This window comes from Scatophagus argus, chromosome 21 (genome assembly GCF_020382885.2).
Source record: "Scatophagus argus isolate fScaArg1 chromosome 21, fScaArg1.pri, whole genome shotgun sequence".
In the NCBI taxonomy this organism is placed as follows: Eukaryota; Metazoa; Chordata; class Actinopteri; family Scatophagidae; genus Scatophagus; species Scatophagus argus.
In genome coordinates this window covers 8,328,296-8,340,819 of record NC_058513.1, presented here as the reverse complement: position 1 = coordinate 8,340,819, position 12,524 = coordinate 8,328,296, and the positions used below count along the sequence as shown (strand labels likewise).

Sequence of the window (12,524 nt, the reverse complement as noted above, 5' to 3'; positions counted from 1 at the left end):
CTGAAGACACCATTATGCAAGCATGTCATTCAGCATAACTTAGCACAATGTGACAAAGAAAAACGACCTTCCTAGTAATCTCACACATATTTCCATAGTCAACAGTCAAAAGTTCAACACTGTTTTTATTTATTATAAATCAATACATTTTATATAAAAAAGGACAAAGGGGTCTGAAATAAAACCATTGTAGATGATGTAAACCAAATAGCTCAGGTTATGGCCACCCTCTTACCACACTGGACCCATATCAGACTCTTGATTAGCCAGAATGTCTAGTTAACACCCATTCACTCATCCCAAAACACCCTAGGCTATACTTGAGATCAATCTACAGTTTGAAAAAGATTTAAAATGGAAATAATGTGGATGACATCAATCTCTCTGCAAAGCATTGCAGGTATAGCAACTAAGCATTGTGCAATCCATTACAACAACCATCACCAGCAGCAGTCAACATTTGTGAGGTGTGCACAAGTTTTGCATCATCTGTCAAGAAATGACGAAGACCTAGCATTAGCCAATTTGTTGTGTTACAGACTTTCTAAAATTAGATATGAGAAATCTGAGAAAAGCCAGCATCATTGTGTTGTATACACTTAACCGCTTCTTGAAAATAGGTGGACATCAAAATGGTACATGCTAGAGGTGAATGGGGAGCACAGCCAGCTGCTTACACAAGCTAAGCTGCTTGCTGCACTAGTTGCACTCAAAAAAAAAAAAAAAAACACTCAACACAGGAGAGGGTGGGTCTGTTAACATGAAAACCTGGATTTTAAGTGGCTATTATAGCTTTGTATCATTTTTAAAAATAAAAATCCCTTGTGACAGAACTGTAATCCATTACTGTTTACCATGGAACTGCTGGCAAACAGTTGCAAAGGCAGTACAAGTGCAACCAATTAATTCTCACAGCACTGCAAGATAAAAGCATACAATCTAACTAGATTAGTCCAATAAAGATGATTCCATTCACCCTCAACCCTATGGTAAATCTCACGTTTTGGTATTAAGTAATTATTTGTAGACACACGGCCCAAATTTCCCTTCTTCATTATTAACTGTTTCCTTGTGCAAAACGTAGTGTTACTGGGCCAAAATTAAATGTCTTGTACGATAGTTGTGGGGAAATGTTATGGCTTTCTGTAGCCTGTGTTTAAAACCAAACCTTTACTGAGTTATATAAGCTGGGTTACGGTACAAAGTGTGGGTTAAAATTGATCACATGTCCAATTACTAAACACTTATGGGAGGAGACAAAGGTAAAACAATAACTTAAATAGAAGTGCTTAAAACATAATGTTTCTTAGAGCCCTTTCAGAAACCAAAAAACAAGGTTGCAAAGCAGGAATCCCACCCCAACAGAAAAGGAAAGCAAAATGAACAGCTGTAATGGTAATACTAATATTCATCCAATGATTCACAGATGTACAGTTCACACATAGGTCATATCCTTCCCTTCCTTACAAATATTTCTTGTTTCCTGGTCAGTGGCCCCCCCATGTCTGTGAGCCACGGCTTCCCTCTGTTTCAAGTCTATCTGTGGTGGTAGAACACTCTGTCTCAGTACATCTCCCCTCTTCCTCTTTTGCCGTCAGTGCCTTTTCCTCCTCTTTTTTCCTGCGCTCCAACTCCCACTCTACAAAGGTGTCGAAGAGGCTGGGCCAGGCCTCGTCCTCGCTGTAGTTGCTCAGGTCAGGCCCAATAGCCTGGGTGAAGTTGAGGAACATGTTCCATGTGTCCCTTGAGATGCCCCGAATACCTGAGGGGTTCTCCGCCAGGAAGTCTAGCCAGTGCTCCAGGATTGCAGGTGTGTCCTGGGTAAAAACCAGGCGCCACAGGGCAATGGCGATTTCACGCTGAAGTGAACGCTGGCCCTCCTCTGCATCCAGGCCAAACTGGAAGGTGAAGCGGTACAAGTCCTTGAAGTTTTCTTCGCCTTGGGCATCCAACAGCATGCAGGGGAAACGTGAGCAGATACCCTCGAGGCTGTCTGCTTGGATGGCCTTACAGCCCTCAACAAACTCCTTCCTAGTGACACAAAGTAAACAGGTACCAACATCAGAATAATACTGCATTGTTCCATTGAGGATGACAAAGACCAGAAGCAAACAGCATATTTTTCAACAGAATTAAATTAACATCATCAGAGCCAACTAATACGTGAAGTTACTGAGAGCTAAAATGGTCCTTTCTGATTGAATTAATTAATTAAATTTAAAAAATACATACTGAAAACTGTTCAGTGCAACAGCGACAAACATTATTTCACTTCAGTGTTGCGGGCCTCAGTCCAGGCAATAAACAACATAATAGGCTTTCAAAGTGTAATGTAATATAAATAGCTTCAGTAAGCATTAGATGACAATGAAACATGTTGGTACCCGGGGTGTTGTGTTGTCCAAAGCCTCTGGACAGAAAAGTGCTGAGTTAAAAATCAGAGAGAGGGAGCAGTGACATGAGACCTGGCCAGCAGGCAGCCCTATTCATCTCCAACTAACTGCCGAGTGGGAGTGCACAGCAGGATCCATTTCCGGTGTGCGCCCTACCTGACAGTGGGAAACTGTGTGTATGTGAATATATGCATGAGCGCAGGTGTGTTCAGTTGAGCTGCTGAACTTCGAGTGTTTGAGACAGGATGGATGGACCTGCACAGTGAAAGACAAGAAGGTCAGACAGTCTAAGCAGGAGACTGTGCTTCTGCGGCTAGTGGCGCAGTTATCAGACCTGAAGCTAGTTATTAGTGGTGCATGATATTTTGGTTAGCAGTGTCAGGGAATTAACAATCTAAAAAGATAGCAGGGTTGAGCGAGTGCTGTGGTAGTGGTAATGGGTTTTTACCAGCATGATACAAGTAAAAAGTGTAAATATTTGTACTTGTGATGAAGGCTGTAACTTGTAAATAGTTCTCTTATTCTTGTGAACAAAAACACTGATCTGAAGCTCAATTCTGAGAATCTTCTCTGAATAGTTTTCTAATAAAGAATAAATATAACAACTTCTGATCAACCCACATCAATATCCACACTTCTAATGTCCAGTTAGCTACAACCACTTTACAACCAATTTAAGCCCTACCCATTTCAAACACAAATACTGATACAGATTATGGTGTATTCGTGTATTAGATGTAAATACTGTACATGTAAATACAGCACATTTTCACATTTTAAAATTTATTATTTTAATAAGGTTTCTATTTTACAATACTTAATTTTAACTTACCTATTTTTTGGTAGCAGGGACATAAAGAATTTCACTGCACATTGTATCATGTATGATTGTGAGTGTGACAAATAAACTTATCTTGTATCTTCATTCATCTCTAGCAGATAGGGTCAACTCTCAATTTGACAAGGGAGTGTGTTGTTGATTAATTTCAAGTGTCTATGTGGCTCAAACGTAATGATAATCGGCTAATTTTACAGTCATCTAAGTTTCTTTGAATTTCAAAAATCACCCAAAACATAAGAGTCCCGATGTTTAATTTTTGGATTATTTGTTGGCACTAACACCAGCAGCCTGGAGCAAAGCACCTGCTGAAGAATAGAGGTGACATTATCACTGACCTGCAGCTGGACACAGTGCTGGTCATGCAGAGGTGTGCAAATAATCTGTTCTATTAACATGAAAGGAGTTTACACTGCCTAGATCAAAAAGAGTCAAGCCAATCTACTTTGGAGATGTGTTTCTGGCTAATTCTTTCACATTTGCACATATTGTTATGTAGTGTCACTGGGGAACTTTCAGGCAGGAAGATTTGGACTGCCTTTCTTAATCCCCAGCAGGAACAAGATACTCAAGTTCAATTGCAGTTTTTTAGCCAAAAGCAACATGTTGGAGGCGTGGTACAGCTGTAAAATGTCACTGAAATGAGACACAAAGTGACTTTCAGCACACTGAGGAGTTTTTGTAGCTGGTGTGCACAGACTAAGTGGTGTTACAATAAACAAAGGGTCTGACATGGACCGGGATTTATGCAACCAGTGATCAAAAATGCCTTGATTGGCCTTGATCCCATAGAATAACTTGGAGAATTCCCAAGTATTTTCACTTCAGATAACATAGCTGACATCATGTTACAGAGAAGAGAAAGACTGATTTTAGGTCTTTTTACACAATGTAATGTTGAAGATTTAGAGGGACGGGGGTGAGTATGGCAGTGAGGGAAAAAACAGGAAACATGAGGAGTGAGACGTGTGGGAGATGCAACAAAGGAATCTACCCGGAGACACTACATTCATGGGGTATGCATCTTAACCACTGGGCCACAAGGATACACTAAGAAACATTTTTTTCACTGTTGTTTTTTCATTTTATGGACTAAATGATTCATGGATTATTCATGAAAATAACTCTCAAACTGACTGATAAAATAATCATTAGTTGCAGTCGTATCCACGAGTGTCTAAAGATACTTTAAAACAGGATCACATGTGGTAATTAAATCAAGGGCAGGCATGAAAGAAACTATGGTTTTTGTTATCTCGGATAACTTTTTGTAGCAGATTACTGTGCAGTAGTTATGCTATTTGATCCTGATCAACAAATACCAACAACATGTTCAATTTCACCAAACTCCACCTTACCGTGTAAACTTGCACATGGTAGCTGCTTGAAACTTCCAGGCAAGAACAAGCACACGAAACTCTGCTGGGTCCACACACAGGTCATTACAGAACCTCTCCATGCCTTCCTCCAAGATGGCATCTTCGTGTTCATCCTTGTAGCAGCAGAACAGCTCATCAATACGTATCAATGACAGTCCGTCCCCATCCAAACGCTCGTCCTTGCGTGGTTCCCCTAATACTGCCGGGATGACGGGTGTCTCTACGGTAACCTCAGGGGCCTTGGTGCCATTTGACAGCTCATTGGTGACTTTGCTACATGGGGCACTAGGCTCTTCTTTGTGGCCCCCACCAGCACTGCATCCTTTCTTGTGGTGGGACTTGGGGCCGCTCTCCTTGTCTCCACTCTTACTACCGAGTGAGGACGTAGGATTCTTACACTTGGTGACACACTGGCCCATGTCTTCCTCCCTGGTCCCTTGTCTGTCTTTCCTCCTCACCTTCAGTCCCCGTCCGAACCACCGAGACGCCTCTGCTCTGGACTGGCGAGACGTCTCAACATACCCTCAGGCCTGAGGTGATGAACAATTCAAAAATGATAATTGCCATAGAGTGCAGCTCTAGACTGAGTCAGTCTTGTTCACAATCAAAAAGTCAAGATCCACATTTAACTGGCTATTATTAAAAAAAAAAAATCAAACTATGGAGATTTTTAAACATTTAGATCAAGAAGTTAAGCTACCTATGCCAAAGCTGCCACGATCCAGGTCTTGCACTGCCAGATTTAAAAAACCTAAAAAGTGAGGAGCAGAGAAAACAATAGTCTGTATGTGCACATACAATGCAGATTACAGAAACCTCTACAAAAGAAATTAGGGAAAAACATAACTGGTGACAACAGTGAGAACAACTGAGGTAAAATTAGACACAATGAGACATTTTACCAGGTTCTGCAATAGTCGGTGACTACATCCAAGCAGTAACGGCACTTGCAACATGGACTAATATGATTATTTCCAAACTTAGGCAGCAAAAATTCAATGTAAAGCACTTTCCTCTTTGAGATTAAGAAAAACAGAAAGTGGTCTAATTTCATTTGTACAACCCAAGTTTGAAAAAGTTGCAGTGCTGTGTAAAGTATCAGTAAAAGACAATGCGATAATTTGCTAATCCGTTCTGACACATAATCAATTAAAAACAAAGACAATACATTTGATATTTTACTTCATCAATCCTATCAGCTTTTACACATGCTTATTTTGAATTTAATGCAAGCAACATGTCTCAAGTAGTTGGGACAGGGGCAACAAAAGACTGGGAAAGTTGTGAATAGGTAAACAGGTTCATTAATAACAGGTGACAGTATCATGAGTGGGTATGAGAGGGGCACCTTCGAAAAGCTCAGTTGTTCAAAAGCAAGGCTGAGGCAATGTTCACCACTCTGTGAAATGCATGACTGTATAAGAGGTATTACTACATGGGCTCAGGAACACTTGTCAGTAAATAATTCATTTGCAAATGACTGCTTTCTGTCTTGTTTGTTTTACAGAAATTCCCTATTTGTTGGAAATCCAGATTGTGTATATTTATGCTTTTAATCATTCACTTTTATGTTTACACATACATATGAGCTGATCAAGTGATTGATAACTAATCAAGCAGCTGAATGGGAAATTACTTACAGACAGTCCCTCAGATGGCATTGGCCACAGATCACAGTGTCTTTCTATGCTGCCCCATCACTATGACCTTGAGATCCGCAATGCTGAAAAGACACATTATCCTGTCATCATAAGCAGAAAGCGATAGCTCATCATACCCCAACCTGCAGGACTATTTTTGTCAGCATGCTTAAATATGTCATTTGAGAACAATAAAACTGTTAGCTTTATTGCAAAATTAATCAATCACTGATTTATATAACTACAAACTACAACCGTTCACACTTAAAATATATTGTACAGAGTGGAAAAGCCTTTACATTACTGTGGCTGAAAATCTCTCACATTAGGTTTCCAGTGGCAAACCTCTCACAAAGCCAGACCAACGCTTTGTTTCATGAGCTCTGTTGTCAAATCCACAACTTCCAGTTACTTCTGAAATCAACTTTCACTTTGAGTGGTGATATCTTATCTTGTCAAGCCACGGCGGCTCTTGGTCTAAGATTAATAGAGAGCATGAGTAGTCAGCATCGGAGCAAATCGACTGTAGTGATCATTGCCCTGGGCATGTTGAGGCAAATTTCTCACTGGTCCATTCTGGCCAACTTCACCTAATCGAATAAACATCTGATGGACGTCTGAAGGCCTACTTGTTTGTTAGAATTTTTAATCATCAACCTAAATACGCTAGCATGCTAGATTAGCCGAACACTTCAGTTCCAAGCAAATAGTTTATCGAAGATAGATTACTGATCCTAACACTGTCATTTAACAAAGTTGGGCCAGAAGACAAATGCGTGATAGTTGCAACTGTGTTGTCAAAGCACAGTTTCAGTAAAGTTAGAAAGCTGACCTTAACTAACGTTAGCTGGCACTGACGTTATTTTTTTTTTTTACCAAGTTATGTTGATTGGGAACAGGATCAAGTAAGCTTAACAGCGCACAACAGTCAAAATGTCATGTAAACAGTGATTTGATAACAATTTACATCTGACAATTTTAGTCACTCACTCATTCAGATAGTACTCCTTATGAAGCCGTTATCTATTTAAAAGTCATCAACGCCACCGGGCCATTTATCTTTAAACTGCCTGGCCCTGACGACGTCGCCATAGCTAGCTAGCATCAGCTCGGTTTACTAAAAGTTAGCTATCGGCTAAGCTAGGTCTTTCGATTAAGACACCGAGAAATACCACAATTACCCACGGGAACAAACTTACCATTTTTGAAAATTCAATTGTGTGGAACTGTATGTACATCACTTCAGGAATGCCAGAACAAATCAAGTAGTTGGTAAGTTGTCCAAGGCGGCGTATACGACCAGAAATGAACTGAGGTAAACTCGTCGCGTTAACTCAGATTGCTAGCTAACTAGTTAGCTGGCAGCTGACAAAAACTTCCACATCAATACTAAAATATATCCCGCCTTTTAAAAAGAAGCAAGTAAAAACCTAGCGACCAACACTGGCTTTTGAATGAATTTTAAATTATGTTCGCTCTTTGGAGTGAGTTAAAAGACCCTCTCGGACTAAAGCAACCTATTTCTTTGTGCTTCCCCCTTTCAGTCATTGAGTGTAGCTACATTGTGGACATTTTCCTGCATCACTTCCTCTTTGCGTACAAGCAACCAACAGCTGATCTTCACCTCAGCGTTGGCAACCGAACAGTAAATCGTTTCATTCTAACAAAGGAAAGTGCTCGTGAATACTACACGGCACCCAGATGGATACGTTTCTATAAAACCAATTACCGAAGAATATGTTTTTTATGACATTTTACAGACGCCCCTAAGTGACTGGAATTGAACGCTAGAAAATGTCTCAAACCCTTCAGAACCCATCTGAAACGGCATAAACTGGATCTATAAGTATTGAATTGTATAGACGTTGCTTCCACTTGAAATAGGTAAAACACCTCCAACTTTAAAAACAATGAAAAAGTAGAAACACTCGTTTAAATTCGTGTGCTTCTTCCTTTCGCGTTGGAAGCTAGAAGCCAAAAACGTCATCATCAGGCGACAAATGTGTTTCTGCTGTCCTACTGTCGAACAAGCCTCTTCACCAGAGACAGTCGGTGGGTCATATTTTGTAATATTGCACAAATTGTGAAACACAATGAACGATAACGCTAGTATAGGCTTAACGTGAATGTAACGCGTGGCTATGAAATTTAATCCCCGTTCTCTAACAAGTAGGTATGTGATTAGGGCTGTCAGGGGAACGTTCAAGGATAACTGACTACATGTTGACAAGTGGTGCCGAAGTATGGCCTCATGTTTTTTTGTTCGGGAAACAAGAATTTATTTAAATGTGCTCAGAGTATTCTTACTGTAAGACCTCCTTTCATTAGAACACCAGATTAATACCTCACAGTCAGTCATGTAACAGCTACTTATGGCTATGTTTGAAAAGCAGTTTTGTCTTGTTTTTAGTGACATCTAGTGTTGAATGATGGGAACACTACAAAAGGCTACATAAACCTGTCAAAATGAGCACCTTGCTCAAATGTCCCAGGTTCACCACGTCACTGGTCTTGTCTTGTTTGTTTGTTACATTTATTCAGAAATTTACACAGCTAAAATACAACTTCAAAGTAAGTTTTTGCATGATTAAGTATTCCTCTGTAATTTTGTTGTATTTTGTTTGCTCATATGGTGCACAGACATTGAAATAAAGTTTTGTTTAAGTGTTCTTAAGAACAGACAGATAAATTAACAAGGTGATTGAGTAGATTTAACTGAGAGGACAGTGTAGTCATTAATGTCCTTAGCCTTTTGTTTATAAGAAGGGAGTGAGCATTATGCATTGAGAAATCATTATGAACAGGGCTTGTAATATCATTACTGTTTTCTATTGTGAAGGTGACTGCTATTTTCAAGCCCCGATGACGGCCTCCACTCGCAGGGCGGTGTTGTCACTGTATATGCGGGTGTTTCGCATCGCCCGAAACTGGCATGCACAGAGTGGGCTTATAAGTGACACAGATACTGAGAGAAAGTACATACTTCAGGAGGCGCGCACTCTGTTCAGGCAGAACCAGCAGGTGTGAACAACAATACACTCCTCTTGGAAGTAAAAAAAACAAAAACAAACAAAAAAAAAAAGTTTTAAAGCACTTTCTATGACTACCGTAATCTTTTCTTCTGCCTCCTCCTCAGCTCACAGACCAAGAATCAATAAAGAGGTGTATAGAAGAATGTGAAGCAAGGATAGAAATAGGTAAGAGTGGAGAGATGCCTTATGAAAGCTTCCTTCCATAAGTCTTGAATAAGCCATATCCTGCTTGAGTGAGGACCACAGTAAAGACAACACATCAACCAGTGTGATAGCTACAGTATTGCAGTATTATTTACTGCAGTATTATTTGTCTCTGAGGGACGGAGGAAGTTCAGCTCAATGACTGTTAGTGTTTCTGCATGAGTAAGCAGATGAGTAAACATTGACTTAATGTTTTGTTATGTTTTTGACAGAAATATATACCACACACACAAAAATTATCCAAACTCTGTGTAGGACTATGCAGGACTGGCTTTGGAAGAGTGCTATTTTGTAGCCACTGCTTTTGTAGTTTTTATATAATTTCAAGTACCATTTTACTTTCACAGGTCTGCATTACAGGAACCCTTATCCAAGGGCTGTAAGTAATAAGCACATTTTAGACGTGTTAGATTTTCTGTCCATGTGGGTTATTGTGTTGTTGACAAATTTATTTCAGTTAATTTGTTCTCTGAATATTTCCACAGACCTATTTACCACCACTGGGACTGGCGACTCAGAAAGGCAGGAAGCTGCGAGCACAGCAGCGCCTGAGGAAGCAGGCCAAGCCAATTTACTTACAGTCACAAGACGAGACCTGACGCTTGATATCCTTGCTCTTTGCCAACAGTTCAAGTTACCAAGGAGAGGAAACTAGAGTGCAGTCACAAGCTGGTCCCATGGGCTGTGTTGTTATGTACCACTCAAAGATGCTTGAACACCCGTCATTCAGGAAGAAGCCATTTTTTCATCATATTTTTTTTCCACCGCAAACTGCATATACATGAGTTCAAACTATAGCTGGAGTGTCAGCTTCTCTTCAGCTCAAGGTGTTCGTCACCGTGGACTAACCTGTAATAAGATCGAGTGGTAGTTTTTATTTATTTTTCTGTGTAAAAACTGTTGTAATAAACACACTTTCTTGACATCAAATGGAATCTCGTAGAGATAAACGCTGGTGTTTGTTGTGTTAGAATGTAAGTACACATTAATTTCAGAGATGTTATTAGCAAGTAATTAAAGTGCTAATAAACATGCCTTGTGTTGTAGTAATAAATGTGGAATGTTCTCTTTTCCAGCTTGTACCGTTTGAGAAACCACACCCCTCATATTGGACCCATTCTTTGGCTTTTACACATAGAAAAAAACTCTAGAATCGTTGGCAACAGCACAGAGGAAGTCATTTTTCACTTATGTAAGATCCCCAGCTACTGTAGTGGATACGCATGGTGTACTTCCTATTATGTTCTGAAAAACTAAAGAGGAAGTACCGGGTAAGAGACATCAGGGAACCAAAACACACAAAGCCTTTTACGCAACAGTACACATCCATCCACATGCATTCATGAAAAAATGTGTAAACTTTGTGATAAGAAGCGGATGAAATATATTAAAATGTGAGATAAAAATAAGTCTTTAACATGTATTTTGATTTAAAGAGCAGTATGATATAAAATCTATTTAACTGTCTGTTTTAAAAGGAAAAGGGGAAAACACTTGAAACTGAATCTTCAGTTTCTGATCAATCCAACATGTTCTTGTAAAAGGCGTGTCATTTTGTGTTTTCCATATTTTTGCTTATAAAAAGATGTCTGCCTCAGTGGGTTCTGAGGAGGCAACAGGCAAAAACAGCAAAATATATGTGTTTAAAATGATAAAAAAAATATAAATATATTTAAAAAGTAAACACTATTTTGTCATTGGAGAAACATCCCACACTTACAATCCTTAACATTTCCCATTTGAACATTTGGTCGTTCTGATAATGTAGTATTTTTTTGAAGATACAGCTTTTTTTTTTTTGTAAACACACACACTACTTGAGCAAATAAAGGAGCTCCACATTTCTCAGACATGTAATATGAATGACACTGACATGATGTTGAATTTTGAGTGTTTTCAGATTACAAGTGTCCTATATCATTCGAACCATCTAATTTCCAACATTAAACTGCATTTTGCATGATCTCAGTTTTGTTTTTTATTACAGCAAGTAGTCGCACTTTTATTACAAACTGGGACTGACTCAACCATATACATAGTTTGTAAGTGCACTGAATGTACAGTGAATGTTGGTGAAAATGTTCCTTCCTGCTCTAAAAACTGCAAAATCTTCCAATATTTCAATTAATCTTAGGCAACCAAATAATACTACTGAAAATGTAGTAAATAAAAGAAAAAAACATTACATTTTATTCACAAGACTAAAATACAAAATACACATTCTTGATATTTAATGTGTTCCCCAAATTGGTCGCCTGAATCAATAAAAGAGTATGAAAACTTTGATGTTTTACACAGTAACTTGATTATATGGTTAACTCAGCTTGTATGAATGATAGGCCTCTACGTGAATAACGCGATTCATTTCAGCGACTTGGCTATGGCCCAGATGTACTTGAAAAGCCCTCTGTAGCTGGGGACTAAAGTATATTTTATCTTCTGCTCCACTTTCTAGCAGAGAGTGGAAAATCAAAAATGTGGATCAGCAAACACGACTTCTGATAACCTCAGAGGGGCACACATTCATAGTTAGGTATTGTTGATACAGTGCTGTATATCGCTGAGCCATAACACCCTGGAGCTCATAATGTAGACTTTATCAGAACATTTCAGTTTCACACACTGCCACCTTGACAAGCAGAGTCTCCTCTTTTCCAGGACTTTTTGAGGTCATTTTCCTTGTCCTCCAGCAGCACATCGGCCTGCACGCAGCCACATGATGGAGCCCAGTGGACACACAGTCAGAGACACACAGTGAATGTTTTAATGGGTGACGTCAGTCCGGTGGCTGACACACACTGACTCCAGCCTCAGGCGTCTGGGCTGTGGTGTCTTCAGAAATGAACAGTGTCCCGCTAAGAATGAAATGTTCTCGGTTTAAACACGTCCTACACAGAGTGTATTATGTCCCCACACTGCTGGGTACAGATCCTACACGGTGCTACAGTATGAGTGAAAAAATAAGGTTTGTAAAGACATACCCAAGGGAGACTGCAATCTCCTGAATGACAAGGCGTCAGATGCGGAGACAGTGAGAA

General features: G+C 39.6%; 2 protein-coding genes across 5 annotated transcripts; one reads left to right on the top strand and one right to left on the bottom strand.

Annotated features, from left to right (window-relative positions):
• Positions 1–107: 107 nt before the first annotated feature.
• On the bottom strand, positions 108–7,835 carry dcun1d3 (defective in cullin neddylation 1 domain containing 3). 3 transcript variants are annotated; one of them, XM_046377166.1, is made up of 6 exons: positions 7,450–7,819; positions 6,575–6,727; positions 6,251–6,333; positions 5,311–5,361; positions 4,590–5,140; positions 108–2,031 (listed from the first exon to the last, which is right to left on the bottom strand). In XM_046377166.1, the coding sequence occupies exons 5-6, from the start codon at positions 5,027–5,029 to the stop codon at positions 1,488–1,490; spliced, it is 984 nt and encodes a 327-aa protein (XP_046233122.1). In that variant the 5' UTR covers positions 5,030–5,140; positions 5,311–5,361; positions 6,251–6,333; positions 6,575–6,727; positions 7,450–7,819; the 3' UTR covers positions 108–1,487. The 3 variants fall into 3 exon arrangements, with proteins under 3 accessions (XP_046233122.1, XP_046233121.1, XP_046233123.1); XM_046377165.1 differs by lacking the exon at positions 6,575–6,727 and having other exon boundaries at positions 7,450–7,835; XM_046377167.1 differs by lacking the exons at positions 6,575–6,727; positions 7,450–7,819 and adding an exon at positions 7,241–7,380.
• On the top strand, positions 7,387–10,532 carry lyrm1 (LYR motif containing 1). Of its 2 annotated transcripts, none has more exons than XM_046377169.1 (5): positions 7,387–7,522; positions 9,090–9,271; positions 9,387–9,447; positions 9,834–9,865; positions 9,972–10,532. In XM_046377169.1, exons 2-5 carry the CDS (start codon positions 9,113–9,115, stop codon positions 10,083–10,085), a joined length of 366 nt encoding a protein of 121 aa, XP_046233125.1. In that variant the 5' UTR covers positions 7,387–7,522; positions 9,090–9,112; the 3' UTR covers positions 10,086–10,532. The 2 variants fall into 2 exon arrangements, with proteins under 2 accessions (XP_046233125.1, XP_046233124.1); XM_046377168.1 differs by lacking the exon at positions 7,387–7,522 and adding an exon at positions 8,102–8,302.
• The last annotated feature ends 1,992 nt before the right edge of the window (positions 10,533–12,524 follow it).

What these genes read in the sequence shown, in the direction of transcription:
- dcun1d3 (XM_046377165.1), bottom strand. Translation starts at nt 5,029, where the DNA reads ATGGGCCAGTGTGTCACCAAGTGTAAGAATCCTACGTCCTCACTCGGT. An exon ending in ACCATGTGCAAGTTTACACG is followed by an intron (nt 2,032 to 4,589) that starts GTAAGGTGGAGT and finishes TTGTGTCACTAG; the next exon opens with GAAGGAGTTTGTTGAGGGCT.
- lyrm1 (XM_046377168.1), top strand. Translation starts at nt 8,251, where the DNA reads ATGTGTTTCTGCTGTCCTACTGTCGAACAAGCCTCTTCACCAGAGACA. An exon ending in TGTTCAGGCAGAACCAGCAG is followed by an intron (nt 9,272 to 9,386) that starts GTGTGAACAACA and finishes CCTCCTCCTCAG; the next exon opens with CTCACAGACCAAGAATCAAT. An exon ending in GGAACCCTTATCCAAGGGCT is followed by an intron (nt 9,866 to 9,971) that starts GTAAGTAATAAG and finishes ATATTTCCACAG; the next exon opens with ACCTATTTACCACCACTGGG.